This window comes from Amblyraja radiata, chromosome 21 (assembly GCF_010909765.2).
Source record: "Amblyraja radiata isolate CabotCenter1 chromosome 21, sAmbRad1.1.pri, whole genome shotgun sequence".
Classification (NCBI taxonomy): Eukaryota; Metazoa; Chordata; class Chondrichthyes; order Rajiformes; family Rajidae; genus Amblyraja; species Amblyraja radiata.
In genome coordinates, this window is record NC_045976.1 from 16,201,870 (window position 1) to 16,219,839 (window position 17,970).

Sequence of the window (17,970 nt, forward strand, 5' to 3'; positions counted from 1 at the left end):
TCTTCACCACCTACACCAGTGACAAACCTTTCCCTTCTTCTCACAAATCTCAACTCGAGTTTTAGAATTCCAAAAGTTTTTATAGATTAATATCTACTACCTTTCCTTTACTCATTTACCAAACCTATGGATATTTTCATTTGACAATTTTTTATAAAGGAAAATTGCTGTTACTGTATTCTTATGCTAATGGCATTGTTGTATTGCTCTGATGAAATCACAATATGTGAATTCTCATTGGGAGAATTATTGTTATTGGCCTAAAGGAGGGGCCAGGTCATAATCTACCTGTTTCAGTCCTGAAATGGTTACAATGTCTGATGATTTAAAAAAAATCATCAACATACAGTAATTTCCTCATTTTATTCTAATGTGCACATTTGACGGCAAGGTATAAAATGCATGAGTGCCTGCACACTCAGTAGTCAGCTGAACTTACCAGAACCAGATCGTAATATGATCTACGTTTAGCTCAAAATAATGAAGTGTAACATGCTTGTCATTGTCTTTGCTTTGTTCCTCTTCAAAGGTAAGCTTTCTCATTTACATTATTTTGAAGTCATTGAAGAAAAGTAGCAGGTTGGCATATTTATATATTTTGTTGAGATATGATGTGTGCATATAACAAACACTGTAACCTACTTTTGAATAGAAAATAATTTCTAATCAGTTTCCAAGAAGTTAACCTAACTCAATTTAAGCAAATAAATACATGAGGTTTCAACTGGTTTTTCATTTATTCTATGGGAAGTTATTGCATCTAATTTATCAAGATTTTAACTAAGATCACAGTACTGCTGCCAATAAAGAAGTGTGACAATGTATTGATGATATTCATCAAGTTAGAACACAACTATATTCTGCCTAATGCAATTAGGAAACATTTTAAATTTTACAAGTTCATGATATTATCATTGTTTTTCTCTTGCTCTCCATTAGCAGAGTCTAGCATGCAGGGCATGCCTCATCACTCTGTATTTTGCAGCATTTTATGATTCTATGTTGGTTTGAACACTTACTAACTATCCACATTGCCCCATTGACTGGAGGGTGTCCACAGCCTGGACCCCCTCCAGTCCATGAGATGTTCCCCTTGTCCCATCTATCCCTCTCACATCTTCACTGCAACTTAAAACTAAGTTACATTTTCTCTCTTTCGTCATTCTGACAAAGATTGTTGACCTAAAACATTAACCATTTTTTTGTCTTACTCCTGAGTATTTCCATCAATTTCTGTTCATATTTTATTTAAATTGTCAGGATGCCATTGTCATTGTTATACAAACAGTAACAAGCACATCAATCTACAGAGAGACAATATTTGAGCCAAGAATATCATATTTTACTTTCTCACATTTTCAAGGCCACAACGGTATTTCCTTTGAATTAGGTTAAATTTGGTTAAATAATCTTTGGTTAAATAATTTTGGATAGAATTTGCAAAATATTTTCCTGATTTCCCTCAACAGAGCAAATACCATATATACCATAATCCCATTTTAACTTTTGCCGTTCTATTTGACAGGAGGTAAGAAAGCTTCCCCCTTCCCATCAAGAGAGCTCCATGACAATATTTTAATATATTTTCCATATCCAGTAAAAGATTAGTTAGTGAAAATTATTAGTGTGTAACTGGGACACATTTATTCTGACTTTATCAACATTTTCTTCCGTCACTTATTGGAGGAGAAATTTTATGCCAATGTAGAGGTGCATCAATGGCTTAGATCATAATGATAGTACAGAAGTTTATTTACGTGAAATGATTTATTCCATCATTTTCTGGGAGTTCTTTAAAACTTTTATTATTACCCCAATGCGTCACAAATTTGATCACCATAAATAAACATTTATGGTGATCAAAACCTAAATTTGAAAGTCCCAAATTCATGTTGTATGATACAGAAAGAGGGCATAATTTTCCAATTAATTTAACAGATTGATGTCTTAAAAAGTAATTGTGGAGAGCAATTTAGTTGATATTTCATGGCAGACACTATTTCGCTTTAATTCTTCATAATCATTTATAACTCTTGATACAGGATTTTAAAAACAAACCTTGAATCAATGCAAAAATACAAACTTTAAATATCTTATAACATTTGACTAAAACTGATCATTGTTTAATGCAGAGGATGCTTTTGCCCACAATCGAGCCAAACGGGAATATTCACAAACCACATATGGTAAGTTAGCATTTTGAATGCTTAAATTGCTATTATAATAGAGCTGATGGCCAATGAGAATCTCTTTGAGAGATTAGAAACCATGTCTCCTTCCTTATACATTGTAATTAATGAATGCCTGGTAAAGTTAAAGCTTTAACATAACGAATATATTGTAATGTTACTAACAATTATATTGACATGTTAAACTCTCCATAGGAAGCCATTGTGTGATCTGATGGTATATCTGGCATATAATTAAAATATTAGTTCCTGAATTTTATAGCCACAGTTAATCTGACAAAGCAAAATAAGTGCTGAATGGAAAGGAGTAATAATTGATTAAAAATAAAAGTAAAATGTTCCATGTTCAGTGTGAATTAAATGTAACTTGAACATATTTTTTGTTAGATCTGAGTGGATCTGCAATCACACAAAACTTTAGGTTTACAAGAGATCTTTCAAGCGCATCAGATGAAGGAACTCGTAAGTATACTCATCAATAGATTACAAGATGTATGAGTATTAAATTACTTGTTCTAATTATTTCGCAAATAATACCGAGATAATCGAGAGATTATGTTCAGAGCTACCATAACAAAGGGGACTTTTTCTTCACATTTCTTCAGATACCTGCAGTATATGGGGTAACAAGGCAGTCAAGACATATACCAACGAATTTTATCATTTTCAATCAACATGCAACCATATTCTGAGTCGCCAATGCCAAGGTGGTACTGAAGATTTTAATGTGGAAATTCGTAGTGATTCAAATGGCAAATTGGAGCACATTTTCATAAAAACTGACGGTGTTATGATAGTTGTGACGAATGATACATACAAGGTGAACGACATTAAGTAAGTCAAATAGATCAATTTTACTAATACAAAAGAGTGAAGATGCTGGAACCTGGAGCAAAATGCAAACTGGTGCAGATCACAAACCATCTGTGGGGGGAAATGAACAGTCAAGATCCTTTCTCTGGAATCTATAGGAAGGGTCTCCACCTAAAACATCAACTGTCCATTTTCTTCCACGGCTGTTGTCTGACTCACTGAGTTCCAGAAAATCCAGCAGACCAATTATGCTGTTAATTATGAGCTGTGTCTTTATAGAAATGAGTAACTTGCTAAGCACCTCATTGAGTGGAAACGTGTTAGAACCTGATACTGCCCAATATACCAGTCTCTCACCCGTCTTCAACACCACAGTGCTCTTGCTTTTTGCCTCCAGGGCTCAGGAATTTAAGAGTGTCTGTTACTTTCATTGTTATGCATACACATAATCATCCACATGTCCACTTTTTCATAGAGCAGTCCAAGATGTAACTTATTTTATGAGAATGTAATCAAAATTATTAATTTTAAATGAGAATGATTTTAAATTAGTTGCATTCATTCCCTTGTACCAAATATTTCAGCATAAATACAGTAAATAGAGCATAATTACATTGGTAGAGTTACAGTGTCAGAGACCCAGGTTTGATCCTGATCATGGGTGCTGTCTGTCCGAAGATTGTACCTTTTCCGCATGACGTTCTCACCATGCTCTTGTTTCCTCCCACACTCCAAAGATGTACCGGTTTGTAGGTTAATTGGCTTTGAAGATTGTAAATTGTCCCTATTGTGTACGATTTCGCTAGTGTACGGAGATCACTGGCCCGTGCAGATTCGGAGGCCCGAGGATCCTGTTTCCTTGCTGTATCTCTGAACTAAACTAAATAAATATTAGCTCTGCTCAAAATAACTCTAACGTTTTGATCAGTCCAAATATTTCGAGTCAATACTTTTTTATCCATTACTGCTTTTCCTTCTTAACAGAGTTTTATTGCCTTATGAGAACAAAGTGATTACAATTCAGCATTATGGAGTCAATGTACGCATTAAAAACAGGCAGCACACTATATCTGTGATCTGGAATCAAGAAGATGCATTGTCGGTAAGAAAATTTCAAGAATGTGTAATTTATTCAGAATGAAGAATCAATAGGTATTGATAATATTTCAGTTGAATTTAAAATTGTGTGTGTTTTTTGTCATAACTTGTCGTCAACAGAGTAAACCTACTGTTAAGTTTTAATTAAAATTTTGAAAGAACTTTCTCATAGAAAAGTTGGAAAAAAAACTCCTACTTCGAATTTCAAAGCGAGCCAGGGAGCCATTCGCTGTTATGATTTATTGAGAAGGGAATTCAATACTGAAGATGAGAGTTATGCTTCAATTTTGTTGACCTTTTGTGAGAATATGTGAACTATTATGTACTATATTGGAATTATTTGTGTAAGGATGTTAGTACATTGGTTGATGTTCAGAAAAAGTATTCTAGACTAATACTGGAAAGAGCAGGATATCTTATGGAGAAAGATTTGACAAGTTAGACTTTGCATCCACAAGAGTTTAGAGGTTTGAGTAGGGACATGCTTGAAATAGAAGATCCTGATGGGTCTTGATAAGTTGCATATGGAGACGATGTTTCCTCACCCAGGAACATCTAGAATAATGAGTTGCCCACTGAAGATTGAGATGATCGTGTTATTTCTCTTAAAGAATCATGAATCTGTGGAACTCACTTTCCCAAAGGGTGGTGGAAACAGAACCTTTAAATATTTTTAAGGCGTAAGTAGATAGATTCTTAATAAGTAAACATTATTAAATGTAAACAGAAAGGCAGAATTGATGTGTAGAAAGGAACTGCAGATACTGGTTTGCATCAAAGATAGACAAAACATAATGGAGTTACTCCAGCATTTTGTCTCTATCTAAGGCGGAATTGTTATTCAGATCAGATCAACTTCGATCCTATGAGATCGTAGATTAGGCTCAAGAGGATGAGTAGCCTATAACTGCAATGAATTCCTACATTCATACATTTAAGATTTATTTAATCTTCCAATTCTGATGGCACACTGCCATCTCATCGTGAACCGAACTCCATCAACTGGAGATGATATTCTCAGCATTCTTAAACAAAAACAATGGAAATTGCCTGTTAAGAATATGTCCACAGACAGGTGTGGAGGCTAAGTCTTTGGGTATTTTTAAAGCAGAGATTGATCGGTTCATGATTAATAAGGATGTCATAGGTTACAGTTCGCTGGCAGGACAATAGGGACAAGAGGGATAGATAGATCAGTCGTGTTTGAATGGCAGAGTAGACCCAATTGACCAAATAGCCTCATTTTGCTTCAATGACATGAACATGAATTAAAATAGTTAAACTAAGCAGCTTTTCCCAATTGTTTATGTTATGCTTGAAGTGATACAATCGAATTGCATTCTTCATACAATTCACTAGAAATTTGAGATTGAAACTCAATATAGAAATATGAGTTTTAAACAATGTAAGACTTTATGTAGACTTTAACATAAGACTTTATGTAGTTATGAGATACAGATTCGGTAAAGTGGATTAAATCATTCAGGTAGTTCTGCTAATGGATGAACAATGTCAGGTGTTTAAAAGAATATTTAACATTCCCATTACATTAATATTCTGGTGAGAATTAATAAAATAAGTAAAAGTAAGTGGTAATATTGGTAAAAGTGGTAAAATTCTAGCTATTGAGGGAGTGCAGCGTAGGATTACAAGGTTAATTCCTGGGATGGCGGGACTGTCATATGCTGCGAGAATGGAGCAGCTGGGCTTGTACACTCTGGAGTTTAGAAGGATGAGAGGGTATCTCATTGAAACATATAAGATTGTTAAGTGTTTGGACACGCTAGAGGCAGGAAACACATTCCTGATGTTGGGGGAGTCCAGAACCAGGGGCCACAGTTTAAGAATAAGGGGTAAGCCGTTTAGAAAGGAGATGAGGAAAAACATTTTGACACGCGTTGTGAGCCTGTGGAATTCTCTGCCTCAGAAGTCGGTGGAGGCTGGTTCTCTGGATGCTTTCAAGAGAGAACTAGACAGAGCTCTTAGAGATAGCAGAGTCAAGGGATATAGGGAGAAGGCAGGAACGGGGTACTCATTGTGGATGATCAGCAATGATCAGATTGAATGCCAGTGCTGGCTCGAGGGGCCGAATGGCCTACACCTGCACCTATTGTCTATTGTCTATTGTCTATTGGGAGTCCATCAACAGAGCAAAACCAGTGATGTTTCATCAGAAAATCTACGCCAGAATGACGGCAGTACCAACACAGGTTTACAACTATTGTAACATTTTTGAGCAAGTATTAAATAGGTGGATACGATGGAAGCAATGGATATAGCACTTATGGATTTGGAAAAGGCACTTCATAATGTACCAAATAAAGATTGTTACATTAAATACAGAATTATGTGATTGGAAGATTCAAATTAACACAAATAGAGGACTAGTTAAAGACAAGAATATAAACAAAGCAGTATTAATCTTCAGTTTGGCAAACTGCTACAGCTGACATACCACAGGGGTTAGTTCTCAGCCCTCGGCCACACGTGATTTATATAAAAAGTCAAACAAGAAAAGATACAGTGAAACCTATTAGACTGATTATGACAAAATGCTAAATGATAAGGTAAGTTGTTAGAAAATAAAAAGAAAGCTAATATAGGCAATGGCTATGGAGAACAATTGGAGCATAAAGTATATAAATATTATATTATGCATATTGATAGAAAGAATAGTAAAGCAGAATTTTTGTAAAATAATGAGAAATGATAAAATGCTGGTGTGTGTTGAGTTATACTGAAATACTAATACACAAGATGCAGAAAGCAAACAAATTGTGCAGGAAGGAACTGAAGATGTTGGTTTGCACCGAAGATAGACACAAAAAGCTGGAGTAACTCAGTGGGACAGGCAGCATCTCTGGAGAGAAGGAATGGGTGACGTTTTGAGTCAATACCCATCTTCAGACTGAAAATAAACAGCAATACACCATCTATTAAGAAGGCAAAGGATCTGATGGTCTTTATTGCAAAGGTTGGACGTTTTGCTGAAATTGTACAGAATTTGAGTCTTTCTAGCTTGGAACCAGTGCAATGTGGATTCACTTGCTTCATTAGACTCATTCGTTAGCTGAGAAGGTTAGCTTGTGAGAACAGGTTTAGGTTGGCCTCTATCTGTGACATACCCAACATGGATTTTCAGGGCAAATCTTGCTCTTGCTGAAGAGCCAAAACATTGTGGGCATTATTTCAGGATAAGAGGTCAGTCGTTTAAGACTGTTATGAGTAGAAATTTCTTGATGCAGAATTTTGGCATTCTTGACTTCAGATATCTGCAGATACTCAGTGGTTCAGTATACAATGCTGAAAGAGTTTCGCACATTAAGAAATCAGAGAATTTGGGGATCTGACAGCAAAATGGTCAGCATCTTAATGAATAGTTGAGCAGGCTCAAGAGGTTTTATTCCCTATATCTGTTTCCATTAACATTCTCTTTAATTTGTTATGCTCTTTACTTTTCAGATAACAGTTGATTCTCAATATAAGGGACTATTATGTGGCCTCTGTGGACCCTTTGATGATAGCATCTCAACAACCTACGGTAATGATAAATCAATGTTCTTTGTTTTATAATATAAAATAATACTTCGACGAATGGAAACAGTTGTTCATTACGCTGGCCTCGCTCTCATTTCATTCCTGCCTTTGGGAAGGTATCAGAGTCTGAAAATTATAATGTCCAGATTCAGGAGAAGTTTCACCCTCCAACCATCAGCCTATTATACGCTACAATCTCCACACAGGCTCTGAGCTACAGATTTGTGGGCATTAGTCTTGACTATGCACTATTATTGTTTATTTATTTGTCTGTTCATTTGTGTGTATAATATATACATATATATATATACATGTAATTTGTATTTGCAGCAGCACAACTGATATGTAAACATAGTACTCTGTAAAAACCATATTAAACAAAAAATGTTCACTATATATATACTGAACATATTTTTGTTTATTATGGTTTTTACAGAATACTATCTTTACATATCGGTTGTGCTGCTGCAAATAAAAATGTCATTGTTCTGGGGCACATGACAATGAACCATTTTTAACTCTTGACTTGGCTTTACTTTAGATTTGAACTACATCTATGCGTACAAATTGGATGAATGGAATGCAGACTGCACCGTCCAATTCTCCAAAGTAAATAGTTGCGCATCAGCTGATGTAAGTTGCATTGTACCAGGAGTACTTGAATTGCAGCTCTTTAAAGCAAAAATGTTAAAAATGTATCTGGTGAAGAAATGTCCTATCACCTCATGAAAATTATTGCATGCTGTAAATTGTGCAAATATTTACCTACCACAATAATAATCTTCATGTTCTTCACTTCCACCAATATTTTGACTGCACCCCATTCTTGAGTAAGCACTAATAATAACATAATGCATTTGGTATATATTCTGATCTTATCCTGTATTTCTAAAAATACACTAAGTTATTTATCCTTGTCAGATCCTATCCGACCTCTTTATACCAGTTTACTTTTTACATGCCGATCTTATTAATATTAGCTGCCACTTTACTGACATACTCATTCTTTGCCAGATTTTTTTCTTTTACACGTGTCTGATATATTTTGCATGGTTCTCACTGAAAAAAAACTACCTCCCATGCTTAATATAGCTTTTTTATTTCATCACATTCTCCATCCACCTCATCATCCAAGGAGCCATGAGTTTGGTTCTCCTGCTTTTCCGTCACATAGGAAAGCACCTACACTGTATCTGAAGCATCTCCTCCTTAGGTCTCCTATTACATTTTTATATTAAAAAATTCTAGTTCAATTGCTCCTTGTTCTTCTTGTGTACAAATCTAAAACTAACAACATGATTATTACTCTGTTTCAAGAAAACACCAAATGTTTCTCGTCCTATCTCCTTCCATGAGTAAGGCAGATCACAACAATATTAGGCAGGAACTATGGAGAGTAAAATGGGAGCAGTTGTTATGGGTAAATTCACATCTAACATGTAGGAGTCATTTATAGACCGGCTGATTAATTGTAGGATCGTCATATTCCAGTAAGAAAGAGAAATAACAATGACAAGGTAATGGAATCGTGGATGGCCAGAGAGGTTGTAAATTTGTTCAAAAAGAAAAAGGAAGATTTAGGAAAGTGAAAGGTGCAAGATTTAGGAAGATTACATTTTTTTTGAGGAATATAAAGTAAGCAGGAAAGAACACTGAGAATTAGAAGGCTCAAAAGGGGCCATGAAATGTCATTGGCAAGTTGGATGAAAGAAAATTCCAAGGGTATTTATATGTACATTAAAAGTAAGAGGGTAATGAGGGAGAAGTTACGACCACTCAAGGATAAGAGAGTGAAGTTATGTTTGGAGTCAGAGGATGTAGACAGGGCACTACACCAGTATTTTGCATCTGTGGCCACCAAAGCGAAGGACAGGGAGGGTAGTAACATCTGGGCGGGGAATACCTGTATGCTTGGATTGTTTCAGATCAAGAAGAAGGTGGTGTTTGGTCTCTTGAAAAGCATCAACGTGAATAGATATCCAGGGCCTTTTGGGTTCCATCCCAAGTTATTGAGAAGGACAAGAGAGGAGAGTGCAGAGCCTTGATAAATATATATGTCCTCTCTAGTCATAGGCAAGATCTTGGAGGACTGGGGCATAGCTAATGTTGTTCCTTTGTTAAGGAGGGAAAGTAGAGATAATCCAGGAAGTTATAGGCTGGTGAGCCTCATTTTAGAGGCAAGGATATTATTGGAGAGATTTCTCGGAACATGATTTACTCACATTTATCCGGAGATTGGGATAATTAGGTACAGTTAGCATGGGTTTGGCTGTGAAAAATCATATCTTACTAAGTTGATTGAGGAGGTGATGAAGATGATTGATAAGGGTAAAGCAGTTGATGTTATCCACATGGATTTTGGTAAGGCATTTGATAAAGTCTTGCATGGTAGGCTGATCCAGAAGATAAAGTTGCATGGGATCCATGGTGACTTGGTAGTTTAGATACAGAACTGGCTTACACATAGGAGGGTTTTGTTATTCTGGCAGGATGACAAGTGATGTGCTTGCAGAGATGTATGATGGGACCCTGTATTTTGTAACATATATATATATATAAACATATACGCTCAACTTGGATATAAATATAGATGGGTTGGTTACTAAATTTCCAGACAACACCAAAATTGGAATTGCGGAGAGTAAGAAAGGCTCTCAAAGAATACAGCGGGATATAGATAAGTTACAGATATTCGGTAAGAAAACGTTTTTAGATAGGCACATGAATATGCAGGGATAGATGGATGTTAATCATGGCATCATGTTCAGCATATGCAATGGGCTATTCCTGTCCTATGCCATGTTTATGTTCCACATTCTCCAGAACCAGATCCAGCAATATTCCATCGTATTAAGGCCCCATATGCATATCTCCTTTATAAAACATATTTCATTTTAATCTGGCAGTATTCTATATAATATTGGTTAATTACAATTCTCCATTAAGCTCCATCAGTCTTTGGTGCTGAATAAAAAAATCTTGGTGTCTACTCTTACTTAGTAGCATATTGTTTTCAGTGTAACTTCTATACATGTGTAGCCACAAAGTTTCCACCCTTTATATGATCTGCCCTTTATATGTTGGAAGCTTGAGTTCAATCGGCATCATTTCACCACTCTGAAACAAACGAAAGAGTAGCCCTTAGTTGCAAACACTAGGTTACCACCAGCTGCTTGCTACTGACATGGAGGTCGAAGGGTAAGTTTTCATCCAGAGAGTGATGAATATTTGGAGTAAGCTGCCAGAGGTGGTAGTAGAGGCAGTTTCTATTGTCTCATTTAAAAGGCCTTTGGACAGATAGCTTGATAGGAGAGGGGTTCAGGGATATGTGCCCAAGGTAGGAGAATAGCATTGGCCTGGATAGGCACCATCATAGATGTGTTTGGAGTCAGAGCTCATTTCTGCATTGTATGTTTCTATAATTACATGTTATTGAATATGTAGAATTAACTACTTTCACATCTTGCATCAGACTCGATAGGCACATAAATAAATGTACATTGCAAATCACCAGTACCAATTTGAATTTTAACCATTTAGTCAATAGACATATCTATTCTCTCACCTCTACCACTCCTCCTCATCCCACCCTCTAACTATCCAAAATTTCACAGCACTAAAATTCACATTGCATAGACTGGCAATCTTGCTGCAGATGAATTACCGTCCTTACTTGCGTGACCCATTTATGATATATACAGCAAACTAGTTTTAGCAAAATCACTTAGTTTGCTTTTGTATATTACAACTCAGGAAATCTGTTTCATTAAATTATTGTTCTTTTATTCCTGTACTTATTCAGAATTGTTCAGCAATCCGCGAGCTTTTCGCAGCATGCTCTTCTCCTGCCATCAACGATAAATTTGTGGAAATGTGTCAGAAGGATGTTTGCACTAATAATGACGCAGTGAAATCCCTTTGTTCTGCCTTTAATGAAGCATCAAAAGGGTGTGAGCTTGTAGATCCATCAAACTGGAACACATGGAAAGATTCTGTCCAATGCAGTATGTTATTTAACCTACTCCTTTTAAAATTCAATAGACTTTTTCAATTTCTAGTCTGAGTAAATATATATATGTAATATTTGGCTGCTTAACAATAATTTGTAATTCAACTTATACAATCAATTACTCTTCCTCTTCAGCATGGCCCACTTGTCCAGGGAATCAGGTTTACCAAGATTGTGGTCCTGTTTGTATGTCAACCTGCACCGACCCAAATTCTGAACAATGGTGTGATCAGTGTGCGAATACATGTGATTGTCCACAAGGTAATTATATTGACTATTTATTGGCATTTCAACTTTGTTTTAAACAACAACTTATCAAATACTTCTCACCAATTATCAACATATATTTTCTTTAAATAGCAATCATTTTGGAATGAAGGTGTTAGTTTTTACAAAAAGCTTAACAAGATGAAAAAGGCTGAATCAACCTTTTTGTCCCCAGATATATTTGCTTGTATTTTTTATTTTTATTTCTGATTAATGTTTCTGAAACAAAACATATTAATTGTTAAAGACACCTGTATCATGTACAACCAAAAAAATTACTTCAAAAACTGGAACAAAGTTCGCATTATGCGATTTCTAAACAAGTTAAGTTTTATTTAATGTATTTCTTTCATTAAGTATTTCCTCCTTCAAGACAATATGCACTTCTTTATCTAAGATTATTCAGTCGTCTTCATTCTGTGTACTTCTGTTAATGCCAAAATTATATATTGAGAAAGTAAATGGCATTAAATATATTAGTAAAAAAAAGTGGAGAATGTGTAATCCTACATTTTTGTTTTAGACTATTATGAATTCAGTTAATTCATAATCCTGTTCTATGGGCATCTGGAGATAACTCACTTTTATTGGAACGTTTCATTTTGCCTCAACAAATTCTACCTAATCTTCAGATGAATGTTGCTGGTTTTGTTGTTTATTGTTAGAAAAATACTTAGACATTAATTTCATTGTTTTTCAGGGACTGTCCTTGATAATGTCAGAGGTGATAACACATGTATCAACTACTCGGATTGTCCTTGTGAATATAATGGACAAATATATAATTCTGGAGAAACACACAATTCCTTGTGCCATTCATGGTAATGTTTCAAATCATGTAGTTATCAATAAGATAACGTTCAAATGCTTTTATCAGAAACACTTTATATAAATACATGTTCTTATGTTTTTAGCACCTGCACGAGTGGAATCTGGGAATGTACTGATCTTAACTGCCCTAAAATATGCCAAATTGAAGAAGGAACTCATATCACAACATTTGATGGCAAATACTTTAATTTGATCGGAGATTGCTCGTATTATGCAATTGTCGTACGTGAGCTCTTGCTGCATCAATTGATTTTAATTATTGTTACTTACTTTTCTAAAAATACTTTGTATCTGTTATCACATTTATCTGTGGAATATATTTCTGAGTTTTGCATTTTTAATTATTTTTCACAGACAACAGACTGGTCAGTGAAAATTGAAATGCATCCATGCCATTCAGCATATAGACAGACATGTCTACAGCGAGTAACATTCACAAAATTTCAGGTACAATTTTATGATTTTCATTTACACCTTTCCTGTTACAGTTTTTTTTTTGCATGAATTTTATAACATGCATCTTCCCATTTTAGAACTCCTATTCAATCAATAAAGAAGGCACTATTCATCACAATGACAACCAAGTGGGATTGCCTTTTGGAAATGGTAAATAGCTTTTTATCAGTTCATCTCTCAAGCAACAAAACAGATAATAATTAAAGTGAAGTTATCCTGTTCTAATCTCTTTGCACAGGTGAAATAATGATATTTCAACAGTCATCACTGTACGTTCAATTGATCACAAAAGGTGGTCTGAAGATACAGGTACTAATATCTCCCATCATGCAGCTTTACATGTCACTGCCCAAAACTGCCAAAGGAACCACTAAAGGTATAATTACTTATGTATTTCCTAGAAATGAATAATGCATTGACTGTGAACATTTTGTTATGAGATGGAATTGCTGGACATTTGCTGAATAAACGACTGTTGAACTTTTTCCACAATCTGTTTCAAGTTTGCTCTATGTAGCTTCATGAATTAATGTAGCAGTCACATTCTTCATCATCTCGCCTAGCTCTTTACTATATAATTTGCTTCTCTGACTTTCACAGACTGAAGTAACAAAATATACAAACCAAAGAGTAGGATACAAAGCAACATTGTGTTATCCATGTGATAATATGTTCTCCATGAATTTCCAAATATAAGGAATTATGAGTTGATTTTTTTCATCCTTTGGGTTTCCCATTGAAATTATGAAGTACCAGAACAATTTCAAACTTAAAATTTACAATCCATACATCAGATCCATTAAAAGCTGCTTTAATATTGAGTTGATTTTCTTCCTGTTGATGTAATCAAGTAAGTGGATTCACCAGAAACAAGTAGGCCATGCACAGCATCATCATTGTCACAGTCCATGGATAAGTTACTTCTGTAAAACTACTTGTGGAACCACATTAAGTCACCTGTAAAAGTTAATTTACATTCTCTGTATGAGAAATAATTTGTTATATCTGTGAGAGATTTTGTGTGGTGGTTTGATCTTTCCTGGTCCGAGAACACTAACGCAATTATCAAAAAAGCTCATCAGCGCCTCTACTTCCTGAGAAGATTACGGAGAGTCGGATTGTCAAGGAAGACTCTCTCTAACTTCTACAGGTGCACAGTCGAGAGCATACTGACCGGTTGCATCATGGCTTGGTTCGGCAATTTGAGCGCCCTGGAGAGGAAAAGACTACAAAAAGTAGTAAACACTGCCCAGTCCATCATCGGCTCTGACCTTCCCTCCATCGAGGGGATTTATCGCAGTCACTGCCTCAAAAAGGCTGGCAGTATCATCAAAGACCCACACCATCCTGGCCACACACTCATCTCCCTGCTACCTTCAGGTAGAAGGTACAGGAGCCTGAAGACTGCAACAACCAGGTTCAGGAATAGCTACTTCCCCACAGCCATCAGGCTATTAAACCTGGCTCGGACAAAACTCTGATTATTAATAACCACTTTCTGTTATTTGCACTTTACCAGTTTATTTATTCATGTGTGTATATATTTATATCATGGTATATGGACACATTTATCTGTTTTGTAGTAAATGCCTACGATTTTCTGTGTGCTTAAACAAAGCAAGAATTTCATTGTCCTATACAGGGACACATGACGATAAACTCACTTGAACTTGAACTTGAAAAAGAGTAAAAAATAAAGACTCTCCAAAACCTACCTGGAAGAATTTTAACACATCCTACATAAAAAAAAACTGACATGACAGGATAGACAAAAATAGCTTTGCTTCCCAGTAAAATGTCCCATTTACTTTGCTGGAGAGTAAATTCTAGCAGGGGAAATAAATCAGCCTTGCTTTTGACCCTGCCAATTTCTCAATGATCAACTTGGATTAATGTTGTCTGTTTAAAGAAAATAATATATCGTTTTGTAACAAAGGAATGAAATGTGGTTTATTAATGGAATAGTTTTCTTAAGAGTTGATAACAGATGATATAAGAACAGAACTGCTCTCTTTTGATCAACTGAACTGTACTTTTCCTAGGTTTGTGCGGCACCTACAACGACAATGTAGAAGATGACTTCCTATCGTCACAGGGCATTGTTGAGTACATATATGTTCCTTTCAGTGAATCATGGAAAACCAATGATGAATGTCCTTCGCCAATAGTGAATCCAACCTGTGTTAGCTCAGAACATGGTAATTCTTTCACAGAATCTTCCTTATCATATTTTACAATATTTATGACATTTCTTTTAAGATAAGTTATTGTGAAATGCAAAAGTCAAATAATATAACTTTCTATTTTAAGGCTTTTTATCTTTATTTTCAGGAGATCAATATATTCATGCATAATTGTCACTTTATCCCATGAACCCTCATCTCCTTCTGCAGCCTCTGCATTATTAGATACATCTTATAATTTGACCTGCCATTTTTCTGTAAATGTTTCCTATCAAAATTCTCAATTGGGTCAACAAAACTGAAGTCGAAAGCCATAAAACGAGAAAAGGATTATGAATTTAAGCATTGCTAGAGTAACTGCAAAAGTAGTTTATTCAGAATATATTGTTTATAAGAAAATAATGTAATAGGAACAGAGATATTCTTTGTCCTGTAGATGTCTTAGGCTAAATAGCAATCTGAAATTAGTTTAAATTAGATTATTGTCACGTGTACGGAGGTACAGTGAAAAGCTTTTTTGTTGCGTGCTGTCCAGTCAGCAGAAAGATGATACAAGATTACAATCAAACTGTCCACAATGAACAGATAGAAGATAAAGTTAATATTGTTTAGTGCAAGATAAAGTCCAGTAAAGTCCAATTAACGATGGTCCGAGGGTTTCCAATGAGATAGACGATAGGACTGCTCTCTACTTGGAGATAGAATGGTTCAGTTGCTAAGTAGCAGCCCTTGAACTGGAGGTATGTGTTTTCACACTTCTGTACCTCTTGCCTGATAAGAGAGGGAGAAGAGGGAATGTCCGGGGTGAGACTCACCCTTGATTATGCAGAGGCAGTGTGGAGTGTAGATGGAGTCAAATAGAAATGGAGGTTGATATGCATGATGGTCTGGGTTGCGTCCACAATTCTCTGCAATTTCTTGTGTTGGATGGAGCTTTTCCCAAACCAGACTGTGATGCAATCTTATAAAATACCTTCTATGGCACATCTGTATAAGCTGGTGAGAGTTGTTGGGGGGACATGCTGAACGTTCTAAGCCTTCTAAGGAAGGAGAGGCGTTGGTGTGCTTTCTTGGCCATTGCTTCGATAGGGCTAGTTCACGACAGGTTGCTGGTGACATTTAACTAAATAATAACATGAAGATGGATTTAAAAAAATTAAATGCACAATAGACATATTAAGTAAACAAAACACCAAATTGAGCCGAATTGAAACAGATTTACTTAGTTTGTTTTACCTGTACTTTGTGAGCTAACAATGGGGTAATCTTCTGATTGCCTCAAAATCACTGGTAGACTTCCTTGGGCCACACTGTGCATTTCACTGTTCCACATAGGGTTGCCAACTGTCCCGTATTAGCCGGGACATCCCGTATATTGGGCTAAATTGGTTTGTCCCGTACGGGACCGCCCTTGTCCCGTATTTGACTGCTGCCCCTCGGTCATGGGGACTGCAGGTCGGAGCACCTCGTCCAGTCCCGCCTCACCTGTCCTGGGTAGTGCAGTCCATGGAGTGCAGCAGCAGCATCTCGCCCATGGCCCGGTCGGTCAGCGGCCTGACCTTTGACTTACCGCCGACGCCACCACCCGTCCTTCTCATGGCGATCATCGGTTCATGAGTTGGATGGGGTGCCGGACTTTGCGTGCGATGTCGCATGGGCCAAAACTCCTCAGCTGGGCTTTGTGTGCAGTCCAGCACCCGAGCCAACTCATCATTCACCCAGCTATGGTCGAGTCAGTCAACGAATTGCTGTCGGGAATTTGTCCCGTATTTTGACCTTTTGTCCCTTATTTGGGAGTGAGAATGTTGGCAACCCGAGTTCCACATTGCCTGCATGCAGTCCTCTACTGAGAGCCCAGTGTATCATAGAAGTTACCTCAATGCAGGCAACCGCCAGGTTCACAGCTGTCAGAGCTGCCATTATTATTGGGCATTTTGATTATTGTGAATGTGTTGCAACTGGTTTAAAAATGTTTTAAAACATTTTTATTTCATCTTTAGCATTCTAAAACCTCATTCACATATTAAAATAATTTAAAGCATCAAAACAAAAGTAAATAAATAATTAAATGTGGCCTTAGTCACACTTGTTTTGCATTGGCCTGTCTCTCATTCATCTTAATGGAATCTGCTCTATTCCTGCTGCTTTAAACGGGTGCTGGTTTTGCTTACCAAGCCTGAGAGCTCGGAAGCCTGGACAACATGAGGAGTTCACCAGTGCAGTGCAGGAATAGCCGTGGCTGCAGTGGTCTTAGCCCCATACCACTCTGGAAAACGAGAACATTGATAAAATTACAGGTAGTTCCTACATAAGCAAATGTGTGATAGCAGAGCTTCCAGTTCAATACTCAATTAACTGAAAAAATAGAATCCAGGAGCCCAGCCCCCAATTGGCCTGAATCACATTGCTGTTTGCTAAAATGTCTGGCTCTGGTTAAAGAGATTTCCTGAAAGTTAAAACTAAGTTTTTCTGTTCCAAATTAACCAGTCTCCTTATTTGCCCAAATCCTGTGTAAAGTATTGGCTAGGTTCAGTGACAATGAAAGAATCCCAAGCCCTCTGAGGTATTGTTCTCCTAACTGTCACCA

At 36.4% G+C, this 17,970-nt stretch overlaps 1 protein-coding gene across 50 annotated transcripts in view; it reads left to right on the plus strand.

Moving 5' to 3' along the window:
- The first annotated feature begins 392 nt into the window (after positions 1-392).
- Positions 393-17,970, plus strand: part of LOC116985141 (mucin-2-like) — a 1,051,610-nt gene continuing 1,034,032 nt past the window's right edge. For all 50 annotated transcript variants that reach the window (XM_033039637.1, XM_033039614.1, XM_033039620.1 and 47 more), the window contains exons 1-15: positions 393-529; positions 2,133-2,186; positions 2,577-2,651; positions 2,795-3,023; positions 3,987-4,104; positions 7,563-7,641; positions 8,179-8,270; positions 11,440-11,641; positions 11,782-11,907; positions 12,614-12,734; positions 12,828-12,966; positions 13,099-13,191; positions 13,278-13,350; positions 13,439-13,576; positions 15,243-15,398. In XM_033039637.1, the coding sequence (XP_032895528.1) occupies positions 481-529; positions 2,133-2,186; positions 2,577-2,651; positions 2,795-3,023; positions 3,987-4,104; positions 7,563-7,641; positions 8,179-8,270; positions 11,440-11,641; positions 11,782-11,907; positions 12,614-12,734; positions 12,828-12,966; positions 13,099-13,191; positions 13,278-13,350; positions 13,439-13,576; positions 15,243-15,398 (1,744 nt within the window). In that variant the 5' untranslated portion in view covers positions 393-480. The remainder of the gene's footprint in view (positions 530-2,132; positions 2,187-2,576; positions 2,652-2,794; positions 3,024-3,986; positions 4,105-7,562; positions 7,642-8,178; positions 8,271-11,439; positions 11,642-11,781; positions 11,908-12,613; positions 12,735-12,827; positions 12,967-13,098; positions 13,192-13,277; positions 13,351-13,438; positions 13,577-15,242; positions 15,399-17,970) is intronic.